The sequence below is a fragment of the Carlito syrichta genome, unplaced genomic scaffold (assembly GCF_000164805.1).
Source record: "Carlito syrichta isolate Samal-C Ts95f unplaced genomic scaffold, Tarsius_syrichta-2.0.1 Scaffold123517, whole genome shotgun sequence".
In the NCBI taxonomy this organism is placed as follows: domain Eukaryota; kingdom Metazoa; phylum Chordata; class Mammalia; order Primates; family Tarsiidae; genus Carlito; species Carlito syrichta.
In genome coordinates, this window is record NW_007067613.1 from 82,161 (window position 1) to 104,318 (window position 22,158).

Below are 22,158 nucleotides of genomic sequence, written 5' to 3' on the forward strand. Positions count from 1 at the left end.
GAATTCTTTGTCTCTACAATAAATTTTTTAAAAAGTTAGCTGGGCATGGTGGCACACACCTGTAGTTCCAGCTACTTGGAAGGTTGAGGCAGAAGGGTCACCTGAGCCCAGCAGGAGGAGGCTGCGGTGGCCGGAAGTGGGACTCCAACCCCAAAAAGGGAATTCCCTCCCAACTCTTTGCTGTCAGCTGCAGCCCTCCTGCTGCTTCCTGGTGTCTACCACCATGCCAGCTGCCTGTGCCCAAGCTTCCCTGCGTGGACCCACACAGCATGCACCCTAGTGTACCTGGCATTGTTGCCCGGCATATGCTTCTGAAATTCATTCACGTACATACTAGTACGGGTGACCCTTGAACAACATGGGTGTGAACTTTGACAATCCACTTACATGGGTTTTTTCCCAACAAAACGCAGATGGGGAATGTGAACCTCACCTGTGTGGAAGACCAACTCTTCACACACACTGATTTGGGGACTATGTGGGCAGTCCTGAAGCCACCCCCGAGTACACTGGGGGACAACTCTGGTTCACCCCTTTAGACCGTTGAATAGATTCCATTGTTTAAAGACACCACAACTTGCTAATCTGGTCTCCTGGTGACGGACACTGGCTTATTTCCAGACTTAGGGTGCTAAGGACATTGTTTTGACGTTTGTTGTTGTTGTTGCTGTTTGTGGATATCAGTTTTTAGTTCTCTTGGAGAAGCAATTAGAAGCTAAACTGCTACGTCAAAGGGCAGATGTAAGCTTAGGTTTTTAAGAAATCACCAAATTGTTGCATAGTGATTAAACCCTTTTCCACTCACATCAGGAAGAGCTTCCCATCCTTGCCAATATTTGCTACTATCAGTCTTTGTGACTTATCCAGTATAGTTGGTGTGAAATGTTATCTCACTGTGGTTTAATTTGCATTTTCCCGATGATTAATGATGCTGAGCATCTTTCCACAGCACATTGATAATTTTTATATCTTCTCTTGCGAAGTGTCTGTTCAAGTCTTTTGCCTATTTTGCCTTTTTCTTGACTTGCACCAACAAGTCACATACACTGATTTGGGAACTACGTGACTCTGGACAGGAGTCTTCATCAGAGATACATGTTATAAGTATCACTCCCCGATGTGTGGCTCGCTCCTTTGTTTCCTTAAAGGTGTCTTGATGAGAAGAAAAATTTAATTTTGATGAAGTTTGCTTTATCCATCTTTTCTAGAGCTTTTGCTTCCTTTATAGGAAACCTTTGCCTATCCCTAGTCTCTGCTGTAGGAGGTCCCCAAGACCACCAATTAGATTGGATGACAGCATCATTGGATTAGATTGGATCATGGAACTCTGAGAAGCTGTTATACTCAGGATACTACAGTGAAAGGATACTGATTAAAATCAGGAAAGGAAAAATGCCAGAGTCTAGGAGAAACCGGTTCAGTTTGCTGTGAGAAACACTAGGGGACTAACCAGTTTCTAAGTGTGGAGGGACACTCAGGAGTTCAGCCTGCAAAGTATTAAATTTGAGATGCAATTGGAACATCCAAGAGAAAAGATTTGGTAGGCAGTGGGCTCCAAGAGTTTGAAGTTCAAGGCAAGGGGTAAAACTGAAGACATGAATTAAAGACCTTTCAGTCACAGATGATATGTAAAGCCATGACCTGAGCTGAACTCCTCTAGGAAATGAGTACAGAGAAGAAAAGAAGCCTGGGGTGGAGGAGCTTTGACGTTTCGAGGAAGAGAAGGAGAAGTGGAGAATGAGGTGTGGGGTGGAACGGCCACTGAGCCAGGATCCTGCGCTTCTTATTGAACTGCACAAGTTCGTAATGACATCGTACTTTGTCAGGTACATCCCCATCAAATAATATTTTCCTAATTTTCTATTTGCCTTTTGAGCCTGTTTATTTTTGACATATCTTTTTAAAAATATTATTGCACAGGAAAATCCACCAGGGGTTTCCTGTGTGACTTCTTCCATTACTTTCAAGTTTAAAACGTCTTCACCCAATTATCTGCCGATTAAAAATTTGAAAAAATGAAAGATGCAAAAGTATTCACTTAAATATTGGTCAGACAGGTACCTGTATTTTACTTCTGTTTGCTTGTGCGAGTGTGCTTTGGAACTTACTTTGGTGCGTGGTAAGGCTCTAAGCTGAAACCTATTCAGAGACGTGCCCATTTCCCAGCACTCCCTATGGACTCCCTCCTTGCTCACTGGTTTGTGATGTCTTCTACTTCAAATACTATGTTTCATGAAGCTCAATTTAGCTTTTAAATTGCAAAGCAGACAATAAAAAATCTTTCCATCATCAAATGATACTTTGTGCAAGACTCTCAACATCCTTACAAGAAAATACGTAAAACAGAATCAACATTTTGCATAAGAAAAATGCAAGGAGAAAAGGTTAAAGGGAAAAAATCCCCATCAAAACATGAAGAAAAAAAAAGGGCAGAAATTTTCCTTTGAGAAAAATAATTTGTTGAAAATATTTTTAAAAGACATACAACAAATACGTGTCGAGTGCCTTCCCTATTTCAGCCACTGTGTGGAGGGCATGGAGTGCAGAACAGGCTATACCTGTCCTCAGAGTTTTCAGCAGAAAAGCTAGGCGACATGGTGACTACACAATGAATTTGGTTAGTTCGGTGAGTGGTGCCAGGCCTGAGTGAGCAGGCGAGGAGATGGCAGGGAGGTGAAGGGTATGAAGAGGAGCCTCCCTGAAGTGACGTTTGGGCTGAGCCCTAAGCCAAGAGGAGGCCTGGGAAGATGCGGGAGTGGGAAAGGTCCTCTCGCAGCAGCGAAGAGCCAAGTCCAGAGGCCCCAGCACGAGCAAGAGACAGAGAGGGCTCTTGTTTCTTCCACAGGCTGAGGAAGGAGATAAGGTCAAAGAGATGGGGAAGGGCCCCAGGAAGAAGACTGCACTTCCAATGGCAACCGGAGGCCTTGGAGCTGTTTAAGCAGAGGCATGACATCATTTATTACACGATGAGATTTATTCTGCTGTTGTGTGAAAAGCAATCTGGTGGGGGGGGGTGGAAAAAGAAGGGGCTCTGGCTAGAAAGATCCTGCATAAACAAAGCACCTAGTACACCTTGTTCTTTGAAACGTACCGAAACTAAAAACTTGACCTGAGGGGGAGGAAGTGACTAGACTGTAAGAGTACTAAAGGCAGGGATTTGGGTCTGTTTTGTTCACTGGGCATCTCCCATGCCTAAAATAATCAGAGACTGGCACTCAATAAAAGTCTGTTGAATTAAATGAGCAAGTGACTATAGGGAATAGCTTTTTATTTGTGTAACAAGACTCAGATGAAATGAACAAACAGAAAAGAGCTTCAGAGAAGTCTCATGGGCTACAGAACTGGTCTCATAATTACACAGTACATCATTACATGGGACAAACAGATTTCAATCAAAGATGGTTAATTTTATAATAGCATTACATAAAGACAGGGTTCAAATTTCAAGTTTAAATTTAGCACTTTGTGGTAAACTTCTCACCCCTTAGATGACGAGTTCCTTTGTGGCAGAAATTATAACTTATTTTTAACTCTCCAGTAACAGTAGAACACATTGTGTATATGTACTCTGTAAATGTATATTTAGGCTGTTGGAATTCTACTGAAGAAAAGCTAACACACAGCAAAATGCTTGAGGAAGAAAGTTCGGACAACTTGGCAGTATTTATCATTACTAACATTTTAGTCTTCCAGAGGAAACTTTGAAATTACATTCTAATTTGAAGTGGTTCTGATTTGACAAGTTAACTCTTGAGACATCTGAATATACTATTATGAAAGAACAAAACTGTTCATCAACCCTTTATGCCAATGTTAATTTCTTTAAAAAGTAGAATTTTAATGTTTTTTTATTCCTACAGTGACCCTTAAAATTTCTATGTATGCAATCACAAATGCACACACAAGATGCATTTATGAGCTTATTGTGTAGTTCTAAAGACAGTTGGGAAACACAATTTTAATTTTGTTACAGAAATAATTTAAAAATATGTTATAGAACTGCTTCTTTTCAATCAAAAGCAAAAATCTAGAAAGAGATTATACAAGTAGGCACAATTTGTTCAGGTTTATTAGTGTTAGAAAAATAAAGATGCCTATCTTCAAACTATCACAAAAACTCCTATACTTATTTAATGTTTCCTCTTACACGAACATCAGTGTAGACCATTTTCTTATGCCTTTAAAAACTACTTGCGTAATTGGCTTAACAAAGTTTCATTATGTACATTAGTCACTGATATGCTAAAATGTGGAAAATCATTTTCATCAATGTGCAAAATTTCCTTATGACCTGTGAGATCACCTTTGAGATCTACAACGATCATCAAAGAAAGAGGACTTACCGGCTTTTATTCATGAGATCTGCTCCTCGTGCTTTGTAATAATCTAAATTTGGATGGAACTGGTAAGTCACTGGTCTTGGGTTTCTCTAAAGAAAAAAAAAAATCAAAATGCATCTATCTATTTAAACTATACATTAACATATAAAAGGACAGAAATAATTATTTTCACATTCCTTCAGGAAAGAACGTATACAATAACAAAGTTTAATAATTATTGTGCCTGGGTTTTCTTTTATTAAGTTCTCCCTTAGCACTGATTAAACATTAGAATTTTAAAAACATATTTTACATTTACCTGTCTCACAGTTCACATAAACTTATTTCTGTCATTAGACTTATTTTGATGACTTCAAAATGTAGCTCTCAAACATAACTTTCCAAAATGTAATGAGATAAAAGTAGCACAGCACTGAGAAACACCACGAGACGTTACCCAAGCATGAACTATGCCAAAGGGCTCAGAGACACACGGTCAAGACACCTGCAGCTTGGAGGAAGAGGAGAGCATCGGTTAGTTTCTCATGATCAGAATTCTGGAGATGTCCACTAGATGGCACACAGAGTCCCTCTTTTCCGAAGATGAATGAGTGATTTCAAAATTCAGCAATGCTTTTAAAGTTAGCAATGTCTATGTCATCTATCCTTATTTATGAGTTTAATAAGTGATCAAAATATGCTAGGTAGTGGAAATATTACCAGGAAAACCATCACAATACAAAAGCAAACTGACCAATGCACACTTGGATACAAGCAGCAATAACTGCTCTTTCTGGGATTTAATATTATTTACAAACACTGCAAAAATGTCTTTGAATCACTAGGTCCAGTGTGCCATTTACATGTGTTGCTATTTATTTAAATGTCTCTATTACTTAAATGTATCAAGTCCCTCATAGGCATGTAAAAATTGAACCTATATATACTTCTTCAATATAAAAACCTAACTTTTTTTTTTTGAGTTGGAGTTTCACTCTGTCGCCCAGACTGGAGTGCAGTGGCCGCTCCCGGCCACCACAGCCTCGACCTGCTGGGCTCTGGCGATCCTTCCACCTCAGCCTTCCTAGTAGCCGGAATTACAGGCGCACGCTACCATGCCCGGCTAATTTTTTGATTTATTGTAGAGATGAGGTCTCGCCAAGTTGCCCAGGTGGGTCGCGAACCCACGGGCTCAGGCAATCCACTCACCTCAGCCTCCCAAGGTGCGAGATTACAGGCTGAGCCACTGAGCCCGGCTAAAACATAACATATTTACAGCAAAACCTAATTGAATACTCTCATCTCTAAAATGTTAAATTATATATATTTTCCATACGATTCAAGTTAATAAGAAGGTCTCTGAACCAGGGCAGATACTATCCTTTGAGAGACATATCTAGACACAGAAAGGCTGCATGCTATCTTAATGCAAAATTACCAATATGCTTGGATATCAATCCTTGGAGACACAATTCCAAGGCCCTGATACACTTGCGTGTAGGAACGGGTGGCGGGGGGAGTAGGGGATGTAATTGCTAAGGTTAAATAGTTTGAAATTCATCAAGCTAACAAGCTGCATCTTAATGGCCATGATGGACCTTTTTCTTTTTCTACTGAAAAGAGAGTATTTACACAGCTCAACCCTTTCATATCTCTTCCAAGCCAGCCCTAATCATCTGACAAAAATGACAATCCCTTGATTTAGCTCTAGCTACTTCTCCTCTGGTTTGGTATTCAACACAGTTCTACAATAATCAGATCTGAATTGCCTTGATGAAGATAACTGATGCTTCCATGACGACCATACTATTAAGTCTAACAGTGCAACTTTTCTCTCTCTAAGAACTACGTAGGTTTCCTCATGGTGGCTGATGACAACCTGAACTCAAGTATAATGGGAAAATAAAACAGAGGTTAAAGTCACTGTCAGATTGACAGGGCACTCAGGATATCTTTTAAAAAAATAACTTTCACAGGACTATCACTCATGACTAATTTTGCTCTTTATTCTTAGTACCTGGAAATATACTTTGTTTTCGTTGATACAGTATAAAAGCCTTTTTTTCCCTTCTGACTTCCAATAAACTAATAAAGGATTATGTTACTTTTTGCTAGAAAATAATGAAAGACAGGATTGAACAGAGCAATTTCTTGAAACATCCTTATAAAGAAATGACAAGCAATTCAAGACACAAAGTGCTGATCCATCTTAGCACTTAACAGCCATTATTAGGAATAATGATCTAACTTGAACATGTGAATGAGGCTCAAGTGTTGCTTTCACTGAGGCCTGTCTGAATGCCCAGGAGATTACTGGTATCAAAGGGAGAGGTCCTTAAAAGTGCCCGGTGCTGGAAACAAAAAGTCCAAGGATGATGTTGAGAAATAGCATTTGAAATGTTAAGGAAACAGAATCAGAGGTTATAGTGAACAGTTATGTAATAGGGATTTCTTTTGAAAAGATGGTGCTGTTTCCAAAACATAAATCTGCAGAGACATAGTCAGTCTAGGCCAATACCGTCCAACAGAAACAAAATGTGGGTAACCATGCCGACTTCAACTGTCATTTAAAATTGTCTACAAGCCAAATTTTAAAAAGGAAAAGAAGTAAGTGAAAGTATATGTAACATTTTATTTAATTTAGTATATTCAAATTCTTGTTTTAATGTAATAAATATTTAAAATTATTAATGAGACACTTCACATTCTTTCTTTTGTACAAAGTCTGAAATCCAGTCTCTTTTAGGCTTACAACACATCCATTGTGGACTAGCCACGCTTCAGGTGCTGAACAGCCACACGTGGCTCGTGGCTACCACACTGACAGCACAAAACTAAATGTGTGACAGCTGTAAACCACCATGTGGCTATAATACACCGTGTGGCAATACACAGACCTAAGCAATAAAAAGGGTACAATCACTTTTATACATTAAGATTCAGAACTGACAGCTCTTCAGTTTCCCTGTAATTCTTCTCTTTCAATTTAAGTTAATTTTTTCTCTTTTGAATAATGTTTTTAAAAGTTTAGAGATTCTGGGATACCTTCTCACACAAACGAAAAACAAATGAAAACTAAAGAGGTTCAAGTAATTGTGAAAAACGTATTTATAAATGTATATATAATTAAAAATGGATGGACTATATACCAAAATAGTGTCAATGGTTTCCTTAGGGGAACAGATTAAGCAAGCAGAATTCTAACTTTATGCAACCGAAACATTTAAAAAGTAAAGAGATAATTGCTCTTCTTATTTTAAAGTTTTTTCCAAATAAAACTTTATAAAACGACAATGGTTCCGATATCTAGTCACCTAGACCATCTTGGTGGTGCGAGTCCCTCTGCGGTGTTCACACCACAGTGAAGTCATCTAAGGATGCATTTCCCAGAACATGTCCCCTTCATCGAGCAACACGTGACTGCAGTTATTCAATGTTCTGATGCAAGAGAAGACATAACATTAAAGTCTTGACATAACATGTTCTGCAAAAGTTACTGTTGCCCTGAGGTCTGGTCTTCCTCACATACAGAGTTTTACATATTTAGCATTCTAGAAGCTCTTCAATTTTAGAGGAAATTCCAGATCTTTAAAGATTAGAAATCAGAACTGTTGTATTTTTATAAAGGTTTAGGCTAGGCTGCATGGTAGAACCAATTGCTCCTAGGCTATACACTGTACAGCATGTTACTGTAGTGCATACTGTAGGCAACTGTAACACAATGGTACTTGTGCATCTAAACGTATTTAAACAGAGAAAAGTTATAGCAAAAACATGTTACTATCATCTGATGGGACCACTGTCATAGATGCAACTCATCCTTGACTCAAGTGTCATCATGCATTATGAGCTATTTTGAGTTTTTCCAAATCAATGTATCTTCTTTTTTTTTTAAAGTTTTTGTTTTGGAAAATTTTCCTTTGGAGGAAAGATAACGAAGTGGAATTCCTACCTGAACTCACACTGGCCTGTGTACAGAAGGGTACCAGCTATACTCCGTGCCCTGGGAAGTCTAGATAGCTATTCACAAAGGTGCAGAGATAATAAGTTCTGTCCATCCTGGGTTTACCATGCCCTTTCCAGACCAACCAGGACAAGCTTGCAATAAACGTTTTACAAGATCTCAGCTGGTTAACTTACCAAGTATCACTCAACTCTTTTCTGTTAAAGTTGTTGGGGTGTTATTTAAAGTTTTCTCTTCAGCAATTTATTTTATAGCATTGTAAGAAGATGCTGAAAATGCCCCCGCTCCCTTGGCACAAACAGGCTGGATTTCGGGAAGGCATCATAAAGTCATGTGGACAAAGTGACCTACAGGAGCAGAATGGCAAGTGGTGGGAACACTTGTCCTGGAGGGGGCCGTATGGAAAACCAAATCCCAACTCAACAAGCTGTGCTTGTCTTTCCAAAAGTGCTTTTGTGACTAGCATGATCAATCGGCAAAACTAACAGCAAAAGATACAACTGAAATCGCGTCTCTCAGTTACAGGTCACCTTCTTTGCTCTGGAGACCTGTATCACATGATAGTAGCCTACTCCTTAGTGTAGCTCAGGGCAAATGCGATTCTGGAGGGAACAAGTCCCGCTGGCCACACTCGGTAGACCAGTATCCAGCCCTCCCCCTTGCTACCTCTTTCACCTATGGAGGCATTTCAACACGTTAAGCTCAAGCTCACTGTGTTATGGTACTACAGTAATAGTTAAACATTAATTCACACTAAGTATAACTAATCATGAGATGCTGCAACAAATACAAATAACTGTAAGACAGTCAAGTCCATGGCGACTTTCTTTATTCTGGGCCTGGTGAAATCAAACTTACTCAACAAAGCTGATCACAAATGCTATTTTCTAGAACGATCCTCTAGCTCCCGACCCTCCCTGGATGATGTGATTTCCTCAAATAGAGACCCTCAGGAAGAAAAGAATTGAGATACTCATCTTGCTTGGAAAAGCACAGCATCCTTCAAAGGACTGGCTATTTACAAATACATGCAGAACTGAAAAGAGCCAGAAAACAGCAATTCCAGTGACACCTGCCCTGCTTCTCCGGACACCAGGAGGAATCCATGTCAAGGCAGAGCTGTAAGTCGAAAGCAGAAAGAGCACCAGGCAAGTGTGACGGCCCTCATCTGCTCTCGACGGCCAGGCAGGGCACCAGGGTCAGCGAGGGTTGTGCCAGCTCCTCGCTTCCGCCACTGCAGTGACACTCCCGCCTCTAGCTTCTTTATCTGCAAATCTGTGGGAAGGGCTAAATGGCACGAGGAAAATGAAGTCCCCAGCACAGTGCCAGGCACTCGGGAAGGCCTCGATGAAACGGAAGAGGCAACGACCTTTGGCTGCCATGAGCTCTGACAAACAGACCTCGAGTCTGAGGCAGACACGATAGTTCGACAGAATAAAATCCAGAGAGCAAACAGGTAGACAAAATGACGTTGCACACTTCTCATGGTCACACACAAATTTAGGATCAATTTTGCCATTTGTTGAAGCAAAAACACATGTTTAGAAAAAATGTCGCTTATCAGGTAGGGGTGGTGAGGACACTTAAAGCCCAAACAAATGAAAAAAGAAAACATATCATGTACAGTGTATCTCATATGTGGAAAGAAAGGTTATCTTTCTCAGAACAGGAGCACATACTTTTATAAATTTTAAAAGCAGTATAAAATCGTACTATGATATTAATGTAGTATTTGCTTGTTCGATTGTGAGATTATAATAAAGTGATTTCCTGCAATAGGCCCAAATTATTATCATTTATATAGCTTACTGGCTATAATTTTTACTTTAAACTGACAAAGTTCTTATGGAACTTGTTTAATAGAAAAAATATTTACATTTACAGGATAATGTATGTTTGGCATGAAGAAAAAAATATTTGACAAATGAATTACTTCGTTTCCCCCCCCAATATCCTGTAACCAACCCTTAATTTTTATAGCATGCCAGATTTAAAAAGGGAAAAAATAAGGCTCGGAAGGAGAAGGAGCACTGCAAAAATTTGTCGAACGTTTGTCTTGGATGAAAAATGAGACCCTTATTTTAGTGAATATGTTATTGCCTCAATGCTGGGGGAAAAGTAACCGTCATTAGAAAAACGAATTGCTCAGCTGTTTATAAGCAAAAAGCTCTGGGGGAATTTCTCAGGACCCCAAAGACAAAGCATTGCAGGGTTATGCAAACATATGCTGCAGGTGTTTTAGGGGAGACAGGTGGGCAACCCTCAGCCATGGAAGAGGAGTTGGTTTAATATGCTGTAACTGGGATGAGATCACCTAAACGCGTCCAAGTGCAGAGATGCCATGGCACGAGTGAACTGGGGCTGCAGAGCACAGCTCTCCCGAAAATAATTATCTTGTCGGTGCCAAGCAAACAGGGTTTTTTTTCTTCTTGTAGTTTTATAGGAAACAAACACTGCCAATTACTTAAAAAAAAAAAAAAACCTAAAGGTATTTTAAACCTGGAACAAAGAACAGCCTGAAATAGTGATAATTATCCAAAAAAGATAAGGATGACGTATTGTTGCCTTTATTTAAACAAATATTCCTAAGGAGACAGTTTGTTGTAATATTCCCTCTTTAGTTCACTAGGCAACATTAGATTTATCATAATTCTCCTAAAGCCTAAGATATTTCTATATTAAAATGCTAATTTTGTCTTTTCTTTTGCCTGTAATTAAAGCTGGAGAAATTTGTGATCTGATATTCACTGATTGCTAGAGGGTTCACAAAGGTCTTGCCATTTCTGTCTCTTATTGCCACATACTGCCCTTTTTCATTAAATATGGATACAGTAACACAGTGAATCAAAAAAGCAGACATCACATCCCTACAAGCTCACAGAATTCTTCTCTTTAAAACACACATGTGCACACACATATCAATAATAAATGGTATTGTGTGAATATTGCTGTCAGACCTAGACTTTGTATCTTATTTCCTTTTCTTCATTTATCCAAGAGTTGGTTTTCTTTCTTTTTCACTTGTGACTGAGGGCAATCCTCATTTAATCTATGCACTTCTGCACAACAGTCTGTTGAGCTGCACCTTTCCCACTTTTTTTTTTTTTTTTTAACAACCACACCATGAGTTAATTCCAAATACCTGGTAGAAAAGAAATTCACAAAATGACGAATTTGAAAACTAAAATTTAGCTTAACAAAAATTAAAAATTCCAAAATGTGTGAATACGATGCATTCACCAAGTTAATGCAGATCTTCATAAAAAAATAAATATTTGTAACCTGGTTGTAAACTAGAACATCATTTTTCAGTGCCAAAATTAAAATGACCTCTGGTTTACATGCTAATGTTTTGATGGGAAATCTATATTATGAATGCTAGGCATTAAGAATTTTGGTGCAATTGTTGAGTATCTGGAGATTAAAACTTAAAAAAAGAAAATTTAGGAGAAAAAGTTTTTTAAAAAAAGGAAGCAAAACCATCGTTAATTGGGTGAAGACACAGACGAAACCTCTGAAGCCCTGCCAGTCTCATTTTACATACTGAATAAGCCCAATTCCCTGAAGTGACATCCCCATCCATACCCTGGCAAGCCGAGATCTCAGATGGCAGAGAAGCATTTTAAACCACCTGTGCGTTATGCTCGACTTCAACTTCACACAATAAATAGACACCAAAAGAGACGGGTTTTTTCTTTTTCTGATATATTTACATTTTAGAATTTAGCATGCAGGAAGATGCCAGAGTAACATGCCCCCACCCCCAATCTGCTATTTATATATATGGAAAGTAGGAATTTGGGTCTACAAATTTTCTTTGTTACTAATACTCCAAATATTCTTCTTAGCTAGCTGGCTAGCTCCTTCCAGTAGCACTGAACTTATCACCTTCTTCCTTCAATGCCGGTGAGGGTCTGGGGACACATACATCATGGTTTAAAGAAGTCTGGAAATCAGTTTGTCTGTTCCTAAGAGTGGTTCCCGATCTTCATTATTTAAAGAAAAAATGGAAAAACGTGATAAAATTCCTAAATATCCCAGTTTGAAAAACAGATGTAAAGTCTTTGATATAAAAACTGTCATTGCACATTTTCAATTTTAGAAATTTTAGAGGAGTGTAGTCAAATTACCATTAAAATAGAAGCAACTTAAAAATGGTTTTAGGACCCCCGAGAATGCGTCTGTGACCCTTTGGCACTGAGAACTCGTTTGAGAAATTTCCCCCACTATCTCTTCCCCACCTCTCCCCTTCATTGCCTGCTTTTGTGATTGCCAAGGCAACCGAGCTCTGGTCCGGCACAGTGAGGTTGCCTAGTGAAAGGAAGCCTTGTGCAGCCACACTCTTCATGCAACTGTAGGGGCAATTTCAGTGATAAAACATCTGGGAGTTAAAGATCCATTTATTATGAAAATCCTCTCTTACTAAGGTCATTTGCTTGCACTGTATTTTTTGTGATGCTTTTTAGTAAACAATGGAGCACCAGTACTAACCTTTGAAGTTTCTATGTGAAGGCAAAAATCAGAATACCAACATAAATAACACATAGATCAGAGTTATATTTTCCTGAGTGAGCCCACTCTTTGCATAAGGAAGTGTGTCAAGTTGGAACACAGAAGACGGCTGAGAAGAGTCCATGCAGATGGACTTTTGACTTCCATGACTATTTTATTCTATATTTCACATGTCATTATGAAAAAGAACACTGATCTCTGATGTAAGTTTCTCTACATAGTAGCATTGCAAAATTTTTCTTTTTAACCAATAACCTTTGATATGGCTCAGCCTTAATGCCAAAGGCCCCTTAAGTATTTAGGGATAACGGCTGGCATGCCAATTGCAGCTGCTCACATAATATCTAGGCTACTGCTGCTCCACTTTTTGGTGCCATGGACTGCTCTGCTTTCTGGCAAGGACTTTGGTCTCCTTTTCAGAATAACGTTTTTAAAAAAAATTCAGACAATTAATATAGGGTTATAAAGGAAACCAATTATAATCAAAATATAGAACAAATCAGTAATGGTGATATGTGCTTTTATATTAGTGTGTTAAATAACAAGATACAGTGGCTTGTCTAATCATCACCATCATTTTGCAGCAGTGATGATGGGTGTGCATGGCATTTCAAGACATCTTCCTGAATCGCAACGTGACACGAAATATCTGTGTGCGCTACTAGTGATCTGTTTCAGGTAATACTAGTAATATTGTGGTTTGTTGCCTTTACCCTATTTGAAGAAAAAACACACTTCAGTAAGGGCTTAATGAAAATAAAGATGGATATTTTTCCCATCTAGGACCTCAGACCCGCTGAATTCCATCCACAGCATCTGGGGACCTGCAGTCTTCTCAGAGGCGTGAAAGGTGGTGGTGGATGATAGCTTTCCTCTCCAGGAGGTGCAGTCTTCTGAACACCACAGGACCGGCTTATTAACCCTTTCACTACTGTTTGAACATGTGCAGGGGTGGCACAGGGTTTAGCCAGGCAACTACCATTAGGCTGAGTGGGAGCCAGGAGGAGACGCCTGGAGAGCCCTGGCTGTGCCCGGAATCAGCCCCTCTGATGCTGAGTTTCTTTACCTACCTATACTGAGGTCCCTTGATATTTCGCTAACTGTTACAGCTGTGACACCAGCTGTATGCCAGCCCGTCTGTATAGGAACAGCATTTGGGAGTGGGGCATGTTTATACGCCCCAGTTTTGCCCTGGGTGCATCCAGTGCCTCAGCTGAATGAATGAGAGGGAGACAAGAGGGGTCTGGGGGAGGAAGGAAGATGTTTCCAGACGCCCGCTCTTCCTGCTAAGCCCGAGGGCCTTCATTGCTGTGGCCCTGCCACCATCACGGAGTGGTTCACACAGGCCTCTTCTTCGGGGGAGCTGTGCCCCGGCCACTTGCATCTAAAGGTGGCTGAACTTTCTTGGTCCTAAAACTCTCTTTCAGGTGGTCTTTTTTCTGAGACACTGAATTGGGCCACTGGGATCTAAAATACCCCTCGTTGGAACTCTGAAAAGGAGAACAGGACGGCATAGCTGACAGTGATTTAGCGAGTGAGCTTCACTGGCCAGGGGACGTATCCTTGGCAGTGCTCCTCTTCCAGGAGTCCGTGCTCTTGGATCTGCGTGGTGGCAGAGCTCATTTTCTGGTGGGCACTTGTCTAAAATACCCTTACGAGTGATGGCTTGTCAAGCAGAAGGGAAAAAAAGCAATGCATAGAACAACACACGAAGTATCATCGCTTTGTGTAAATATTTCTGGTAGATCAAGGAAGTTCAGCTACCTCTAAAAACACGTTTTTACTGAAAAGCTAATCCTAAAAGTCAATGGAACTGCAAGCAACTCAGAATAGCTAAAATAATCTTGAATAAGGTAAACAGAGTTTAGGGACCCTTATTTCCTAATTTTGAAACTTACTAAGAAGCTTCAGGAATCAAGAAAGTGTGGTATTAACAAAAGGACAGACATATAGATCAGTGGAACAGAACTGAGAGCGCAGAAACAAACCCTCATGTTTATGTTAATTGGTTTTGAGAAAGAGGCAAGATAATTCAATAGGAGAAAAGAACACAGTCTTTCAGACAGCAGACAGACACAACTGGATGTGCACATGCAAAAGAATGAATCTGGACCTCTACCTCACACCCTGTGCAAAAACTCACTCAAAGTGAATCACAGACGTCAATGTAAGATTCAAAACTTTGAAGTCTTAGGAAAAAAACAAGAACAAATCTTTGTGACTCTGGGTTAGGCAACGACTTCTTAGCTATGACACCAAAAGCACAAGTAATTAAAGAGAAGACTGATAAGTTGAATTTCATTAAAATTAAAAACATTTGTGCTTCAAAGGACGCCATTAAGAACGTGAAAAGACAACACACAGATGAGAGAAAATACCTGCAAATCATGTGCCCGATAAAAGTCTCATATCCTGAACATATAGAACTCTTGCAACCCAATAATAAAAAGAAAACCCCCTTAAAAATGGGCCAAGAATCTGAAGAGGCATTTCTCCAAAGAAGATATACAAAAAGCCAGTAAGAACATAAAAGGATGTTCACCATAACTGATCATTAAGGAAATGCAAAGCAAACCTACAATGAGATACCATTTCATATCCATTAGAATGGCCATCAACAGAAAGCCAGATGCAACCAGTGTTGGCAAGGAGGGAGAAGCTGTAATCCTCACGTGATGCTGGTAGAAATGTAACATGATACACCCGCTTTAGAAAACAGTTTGGAGCCGGCTCGGTGGCTCAGCCTGTCATTCCGCGCCTCTGGGAGGCTGAGGTGAGTGGATTGCCTGAGCCCGCGGGTTTGAGACCCGCCTGGGCAGCGAGACCTCATCTCTATAATAAATCAAAAAAATTAGCTGGGCGTGGTAGCGTGCACCTGAAGTTCCAGCTACCTGGAAGGCTGAGATGGAAGGATCATCAGAGCCCAGCAGGTCGAGGCTGCGGTGGCCGGGAGCGGCCACTTCACTGCACTCTGGGCGACAGTGGACTCCAACTCAAAAAAAAAACAAAACAAACAGAAAACAGTTTGGCAGTTCCTCAAGATGTTAAATGTTGAGTACCACGTGACCCAGCAATTCCACTCCTAGGCATATGCCCAAGAAGAGCGCAATACATGCCCACACAAAAATCTGCACAGGAAACGTTCACAGCAGCATAGTCCGCAAATGTCCATCAGCTGATGAGTGGATAAGCAAGATGTGGCTTATCCGCAAGGGAAGACGTGGGCAATAAAACTGAGCTACGTACTGAGCCGTGCTGCACCGTGGATGAACCCCAGAAGCACTGCGCTAAGTTAAAGAAGCCAGCCTCAGAATATCACACTGCGTGATCCCATTTACTCATAATGCCCAGAGTGGGCAAACCTAGGGAGACAGAGATTAGACTAGTGGCTCCCTGGGGGGGGGAGGGAGGCAGATGGAGGCCTGGGAGCGGGAACTCGAGGTGGCTGGAGCGACGCGGGAGTGGCTGATGATGGGGACTTCCTTCTGGGATGATGAGCACGCTCTGAGGTTAGGTGATGATGATGGTTGTACGCTCTGTGAATATACTGAAACCCAATGAATTGTAGGCTTTAAATGTATGAATTATCTCAGTCAAGTTCTAAAAACAAGAAATATGGTATGTGCTGGAAAGCATGTGCGTGTGTTGTGTGTACGTGAACACACACACACACACATACACACACACACTTTTTCCTGAAGAAAGGAAAGGACAGCTGGGAGGGGGCAGGACGGAGGTGTCTGCTTTGGAATTCTGTCTTGCTACACTACTGTCATCTCCTAATCAAGGGCCGCATCTCTCCTGTCCTCACCTGCCATGGTGGTGACCTCCAGACAGGTGTGTGGGCAGGAAGCATATTCGTATCTTCTTTACATTTCCCTGCGTTAATTAAAAATAAAGCTTAGCCTTTTAACGTTACTGAAAAGAAAAGACAAAAAGTACTCCGTGCTCTCCTCAGCTTGGCTTTAGCACTGATCACACGACACACGCAGAACACGTCATGACTCTGGCCCCCTTGCTACTCTTTCCCTAGAAGTTTGCCAAACAACTAACGCTTTGCTTCGTCAACATTTTTGACCTCTTGTAAGACTGGCTCTTTCCACACAGGCCTGGATGATCTGGGAGTTCAGATAATATACCCCGAAGGTCACCTAGAAGCTTTAAGTGGCACCAATGCTTGGTTTAATACATGCACGCACACACACTCAGATCTCACAGCAACTCTTTGTGACCTTCTAAATACACCCTCAATCTTAATCATTCTAGTCCAATTCTTCTTCTATCTCTCCACTACCCACTCACTGAAAAAACTCAAACCTCCATCTCTGGTATCTGCCCCTGGACAGAATCCCAGATCCAGGACTTGGGAACTCTGGGGCTGGGTAAGTGCTGGGATCTGCCTCCTCCAAGACTCCTGTGGCAAGGCCACACTGCAGCAGTTGCAGCTGAGATCTGTCCTTGTTTTTGCCTTGGCCGTCACAAGTCTCTACTCTCACTCCTCTCTGACTCAGACACAGATGGCCACTAGAATCTCCATTCAGAAGTTTCGGCCTGACGTTTTCACCTCCCTCCTGAGTTCTCAAACAGGTTTCAATGGCAGTCCAGTCATGTTCCAATTTCTTAGCAAGGCATTGGAGGATGTCTGTGATCCCGGCCTTTAAATGCCTCTCACGTCACTGCCCATCATGCTCCATTTCACCCACAGTCATCCAAGAACACTGGCTTGACTGCAGGCTTCAGGTAAGCTGCTTTTTGATTAGAGTGGTCCACTCACTAGTCTGTGCTTACTGAAGTCCTTCCCACTTAGTTCAGATACCACCTCCTACAAGAAGCCTGTGGATTTCTACTTTACTCTACTTCCTCTTCTCACAGCATGCTCATCTTAAATTATTTCTGCATGTATTTCAACCCCACTTGCATGCACAAGTCTGCCTTCCACACAGTCTAAGTTCCTAAGGGCTGAGCCCCTGTCCAGATCACTATCCATAGTCTGTCTCTAGCATAGTAGCTGGCACATAGCATGTGCTCAATGAGTCTGTGAACTAGATACCCAAGGAACTTGTAAGAGCTGGGCTTGTGTTTAAACAAACACCTGCAGAGGTCAGTTGCCTGACCTGCAGGCATGTGTGACCAGCAGCAGGCTCAGAGAGAAGGCATGTCTCAAATGACACACAGGCCTTTCGTCGTGTGAGAAGGCTGCAGTCAAAGATCTGCAAAACACTGCCGTTCTCCCTTCTTGGAATTCACTCTGAAGAGGCTGACGGGTGATGATCACTATCTCGCCCCAGTCTCAGATGTCTCTGGATGAACAGAACCCAACTCACTGCATCGGTTGTGTATTCTCATGATCACAGCCCAGAGAACAAAAAAGGAGAGAAGTCCACAGGGCAGTCACACAAGCAGCTGATTCTATCATGGGGCTCAGCCAGGACAACTGACTGTGCCATCTGCTGAGTCATCTCACTACGGAGCAGGAAGTTGAATGGGTGTGGGATTCTACTCTGTTTTGCAGAGCATAATACATATGCTTTTCTTAACTGAGTTGAACTCTCGAAGGCAGCAGTTAGCCTTTTTTTGGGGGGGGGTGGTATTGTTTTTGTTTGTCTGGGTCTTCAAAGGAATATTGCCAGGACACTGTGAGAAGCTGTGTGTTCTTTAAGCTGAAAGAGAAGGAAGGTTATAAAACTGCCAGCAGGACAGGGCTAGCAAGGGCAACCCAGACAGAGGGAAAAGAAGCCAGGGCCGGGGTGAAGATGCTGGGAAAAGAAGCATCCTCTGTCTCCACCCATTCACGTGACCGTTCGTCCACGGGTCCTTCCAGCCAAGTACTTCCGACAGGTCAGGCACTGTGCTAGGCACCAGGCCTACGATGGCAATGAAAGTGAAGACCCTGCCCTTAAGAAGCTTGCACTAGAGCAGGAGATGCAGATTGCAGCAAAGTAAGACTGTGCCCAGGATGACTGTGTCTAGGATGAATGCTTAAACAAAGAGGTACATGACATTATAATAGGAAATAGGGAGATTTTTTTCTCAAAAAGAAGATTAGGAAAGATTTCCCGGAAGTCACAATGAAATGGAGACCTGAAGGAAGAACAGGCAGTGACCACACGTGTGTCGCGGGGCAGGCCGGGAGAGGAGAGGTACAGCTGAGTGAGGAAATGACACCCAACAGCCTCCTTGAGATCAGCTCGAGTGAGGAAGGAGCCCACTGTGTTGTCCTTCCTAGAGTGCTCATTAGGTATCCAAGGTGACTCTTTCTAGACTGTGCTAGTTAATGATTAATGATGTCTAGAACCTGCAGGCTTTATCCATATATAAAATATATAAGAAGCAATAGATAGAAATTTTTTTAAAAAATCAACAAACGAGAATATAATGTGCCAATAAATTATTTAGAAGTTGTTTTATGTAACTGGAAGCTTTAAAAATTAAGAAGTTTAAGGTAGAATCTGCTCATTTGTGAACCATCAATAAATAGAAATTTAAAAGAAAGAAGCCACAACTCATACATGTTATAAATGAGGTCAAGAGCATTTTATGTTGCTTATTCCTCTTTGAGAAAGCACATACAGCATCAGCCATCACTCCCTGGTACCCAAGAGGTGCAAGACCACACCCGTCCCTTAAAAGCACGCATGACCTCACAGTCAACATTGCCACAAAAACCCAGCATCATTTTATAGGTGAAGAAACAGGTTGGAAGGGTGAGTTGTTTGGCCAAAGTCATGAGAGATGGTAAACGAGGAGCCAGGAACGGATCCCATTCAGCCTCTGAGGGTTTTCCGGCTACATACACCAGTTGCTGTTCTCACTTGCAGAAGATTCAGGAAAGCATGAAGAGTATTGTCAGTTGTCAGCTTTCTTTTTGGAATAAATAATCTCAGTTCCACATACACAAACTTGATCGCTTTTCCCAAGCTTTACCTTTTTACTTTCAATAACCAGTTTATATGTCTTTAATAATTCTTTGTAATTTTCCACACCTTTCAAAATTAAGAATGAGAAACTGAACATATTACTCTAGCCAGGGAAATGCTAAATTATCTGTGCATTTGAAATAATCGTCTCTCGGTTATCAACAACACTCTGCTGCTGACTTGTTTGCACCAAGTCCACACAGTCCTCATTGGGTCCATTGTGTGCTCACGTCTCCCTTCCTCCTTCTTGCCCTCACAACCGTTCTGCTCGTCTTTAATTTTTTATGTCACTGTTTCAGGCTGAAAGAGCACTCTGCTTCCCCTTCAGTGTGCACCCTAAACACGTCAACAACTGTCAACGAGTGCTTGCCTTTTGGCCTCAGGTGGTCTCTCCCCGACATGTCGCCAAGCCTCCTCCGGGGGACCCCGCCTCCCGCCGTCTCTTGGCTCTCCTTGCCACTTTCTTTGCTGTCTCTGTACTGCCTTTCCACTTCTCGCTCCCACCACATCACTGCTGGAGACCACCGACATGCCCTTCACTCCAACCAACGTTCATCCTCAGACTCCAAGTCCGTAATTCTGGTCTAACCCTGCTTCGAGTTCTACATATTCCCTCCCAGTTGCCTTCTGGACATGTCTACTTGGAATCCCACAACCTCCTCAGAATCTGCTCAGTCTCTAACCTTCTTACAACCTCGCCACCCTCTGCACACACGCATCTGTGCATTTTCCCACCAGCTCGATCAACAGGTGGATTCCTGGGAAGTACAACTCACTGTTCATGGCCTACAGATAATTACGCACCAGGCCTTGTTGACACGCTTTCTTAAATGTTCCCTGAAGCTACTGCCTATACTTTCCGTTTTTGAGAAGCTCATGATTAAGCTGTATTTTGAAACAAAAGAAGGAAGAAAGAAGGAAGGGAACAAGAGAAAAGAGGTGAAGAAGGAACAGAATGCTTACTATCTATATTCCACTATTTGTTTTCCCACACCCAAAGGAACAGCTGATAAAAAATGATATTAATTTTGATTAAAAATATACATATACATATAAACACACAGATAAAATACTTTAGGGCACTAAACTGTGCTACCTCTGTGATAATGAAATCTTTCCTCCTTTCTTTAATCAGAGGTCAATTCCTTTTGAATAAATATGTGCAAAATATATGCTGAAACATTTTAGCTTTTATTCATTGCTATTCCAAATACTGTTTTTGATGTAGTTGGTTAGTCTCTAGAACTCAAATGCAAGGAGGTTCAAGTAAGAGTGCTCAAATAAGATGTTATCAATTAAGTAAATTAAGTAGCTGATCTCAAATTAATAGCTGACATTCTTGTCAGCGAGTCCTCTCGTAAGTGGAATATATAATAGATACATTCAATTAGAACCTTTATGAGAAAATCTGGCTGGATTTCTCCAGATACTGGCTAGAAAGACAAGGCTGGAAAGAAAAGGGTTTACCTGTAACTGGCTTTACAAAAATAACTCCAGCTATTCCTATATTTGCTTGCTTCTTCAAAATTTCCCACTTGGGGCTGTTTCCCAAAGACAGCTCAAGCCATGCAGGCATCACACTATAACAACATTCGCTTTAAGTAGGATAAATGTGACACACTATTTTTTATTTCTGTTGTTATAGAAAAAAGAAAGAAGTGATGAGCAAGACACTTGTACTGCAACAGGAACCGTATGCAAAGGCCAGAAAGAAAGAATCAAATCACTAACAGCCCCAACTTCTACATGATGATGGACAGACCTAGAGCTGACAATTTTGTGAAACAGAGCTTTCAGCTCATCAATTCATAGCTCCTCAACACATTTTCAGTCAGCACTACACAGGATTAACTTCAAGGGGCTGTCAACAAAGCTAAGGATGACAGCATGCAGATAAAAACATAATCACAGGCCCTGGATTTACTGCAGCTACCATGCGGCAAAAAGGTGTGGAAGCGTCAGTATCCCTAAAAAGGGAATGAGAAATAATTTACCAGTGCCTTTTCAGAAATCAGTTTTATTAACGATTAGGAGTCCATCTGATGTGTATCAAGAACCATGAGAGAATCACACTGTAAAACAACACATGCCTCTGAGCAGAGATATACAAAGCCTTCCACAAGAAACCAGGCAGAACCGGGTTAGAAGACTTAAGTGCATCCTTCCTACGTTTGATACGTGTCTAACGGGAAGGATGTCAGTCAAAAGGGACAAAGCAGCACAGAAAGATGGGCAAAGAGGTTCATATGGGCAGAGCTAGTGGGAGACACAGCCTGAGCTAGTGGTTGACAGACTGTGTGCTTTCCAGGACCGTGAAGCAGGCTCCTGTAGTCTGGTTTCACTGAATATGCCTTGCCCCCGCATCCGGCTGACAGCAGGTACTCTAAAGAGATCTGTCTTCTGGTTGGGTTTTCCACATAGGTCCACCACATGCTGGTCACATGGA

The 22,158-nt window shown here is 41.4% G+C and overlaps 1 protein-coding gene across 2 annotated transcripts in view; it reads right to left on the reverse strand.

The window, feature by feature from the left end:
- Positions 1–22,158, reverse strand: part of TBC1D5 (TBC1 domain family member 5) — a 317,366-nt gene that overhangs the window by 70,704 nt on the left and 224,504 nt on the right. For both annotated transcript variants that reach the window (XM_021707719.1, XM_008048448.1), the window contains exon 14: positions 4,344–4,429. In XM_021707719.1, coding sequence (XP_021563394.1) covers positions 4,344–4,429 — 86 coding nt within the window. The remainder of the gene's footprint in view (positions 1–4,343; positions 4,430–22,158) is intronic.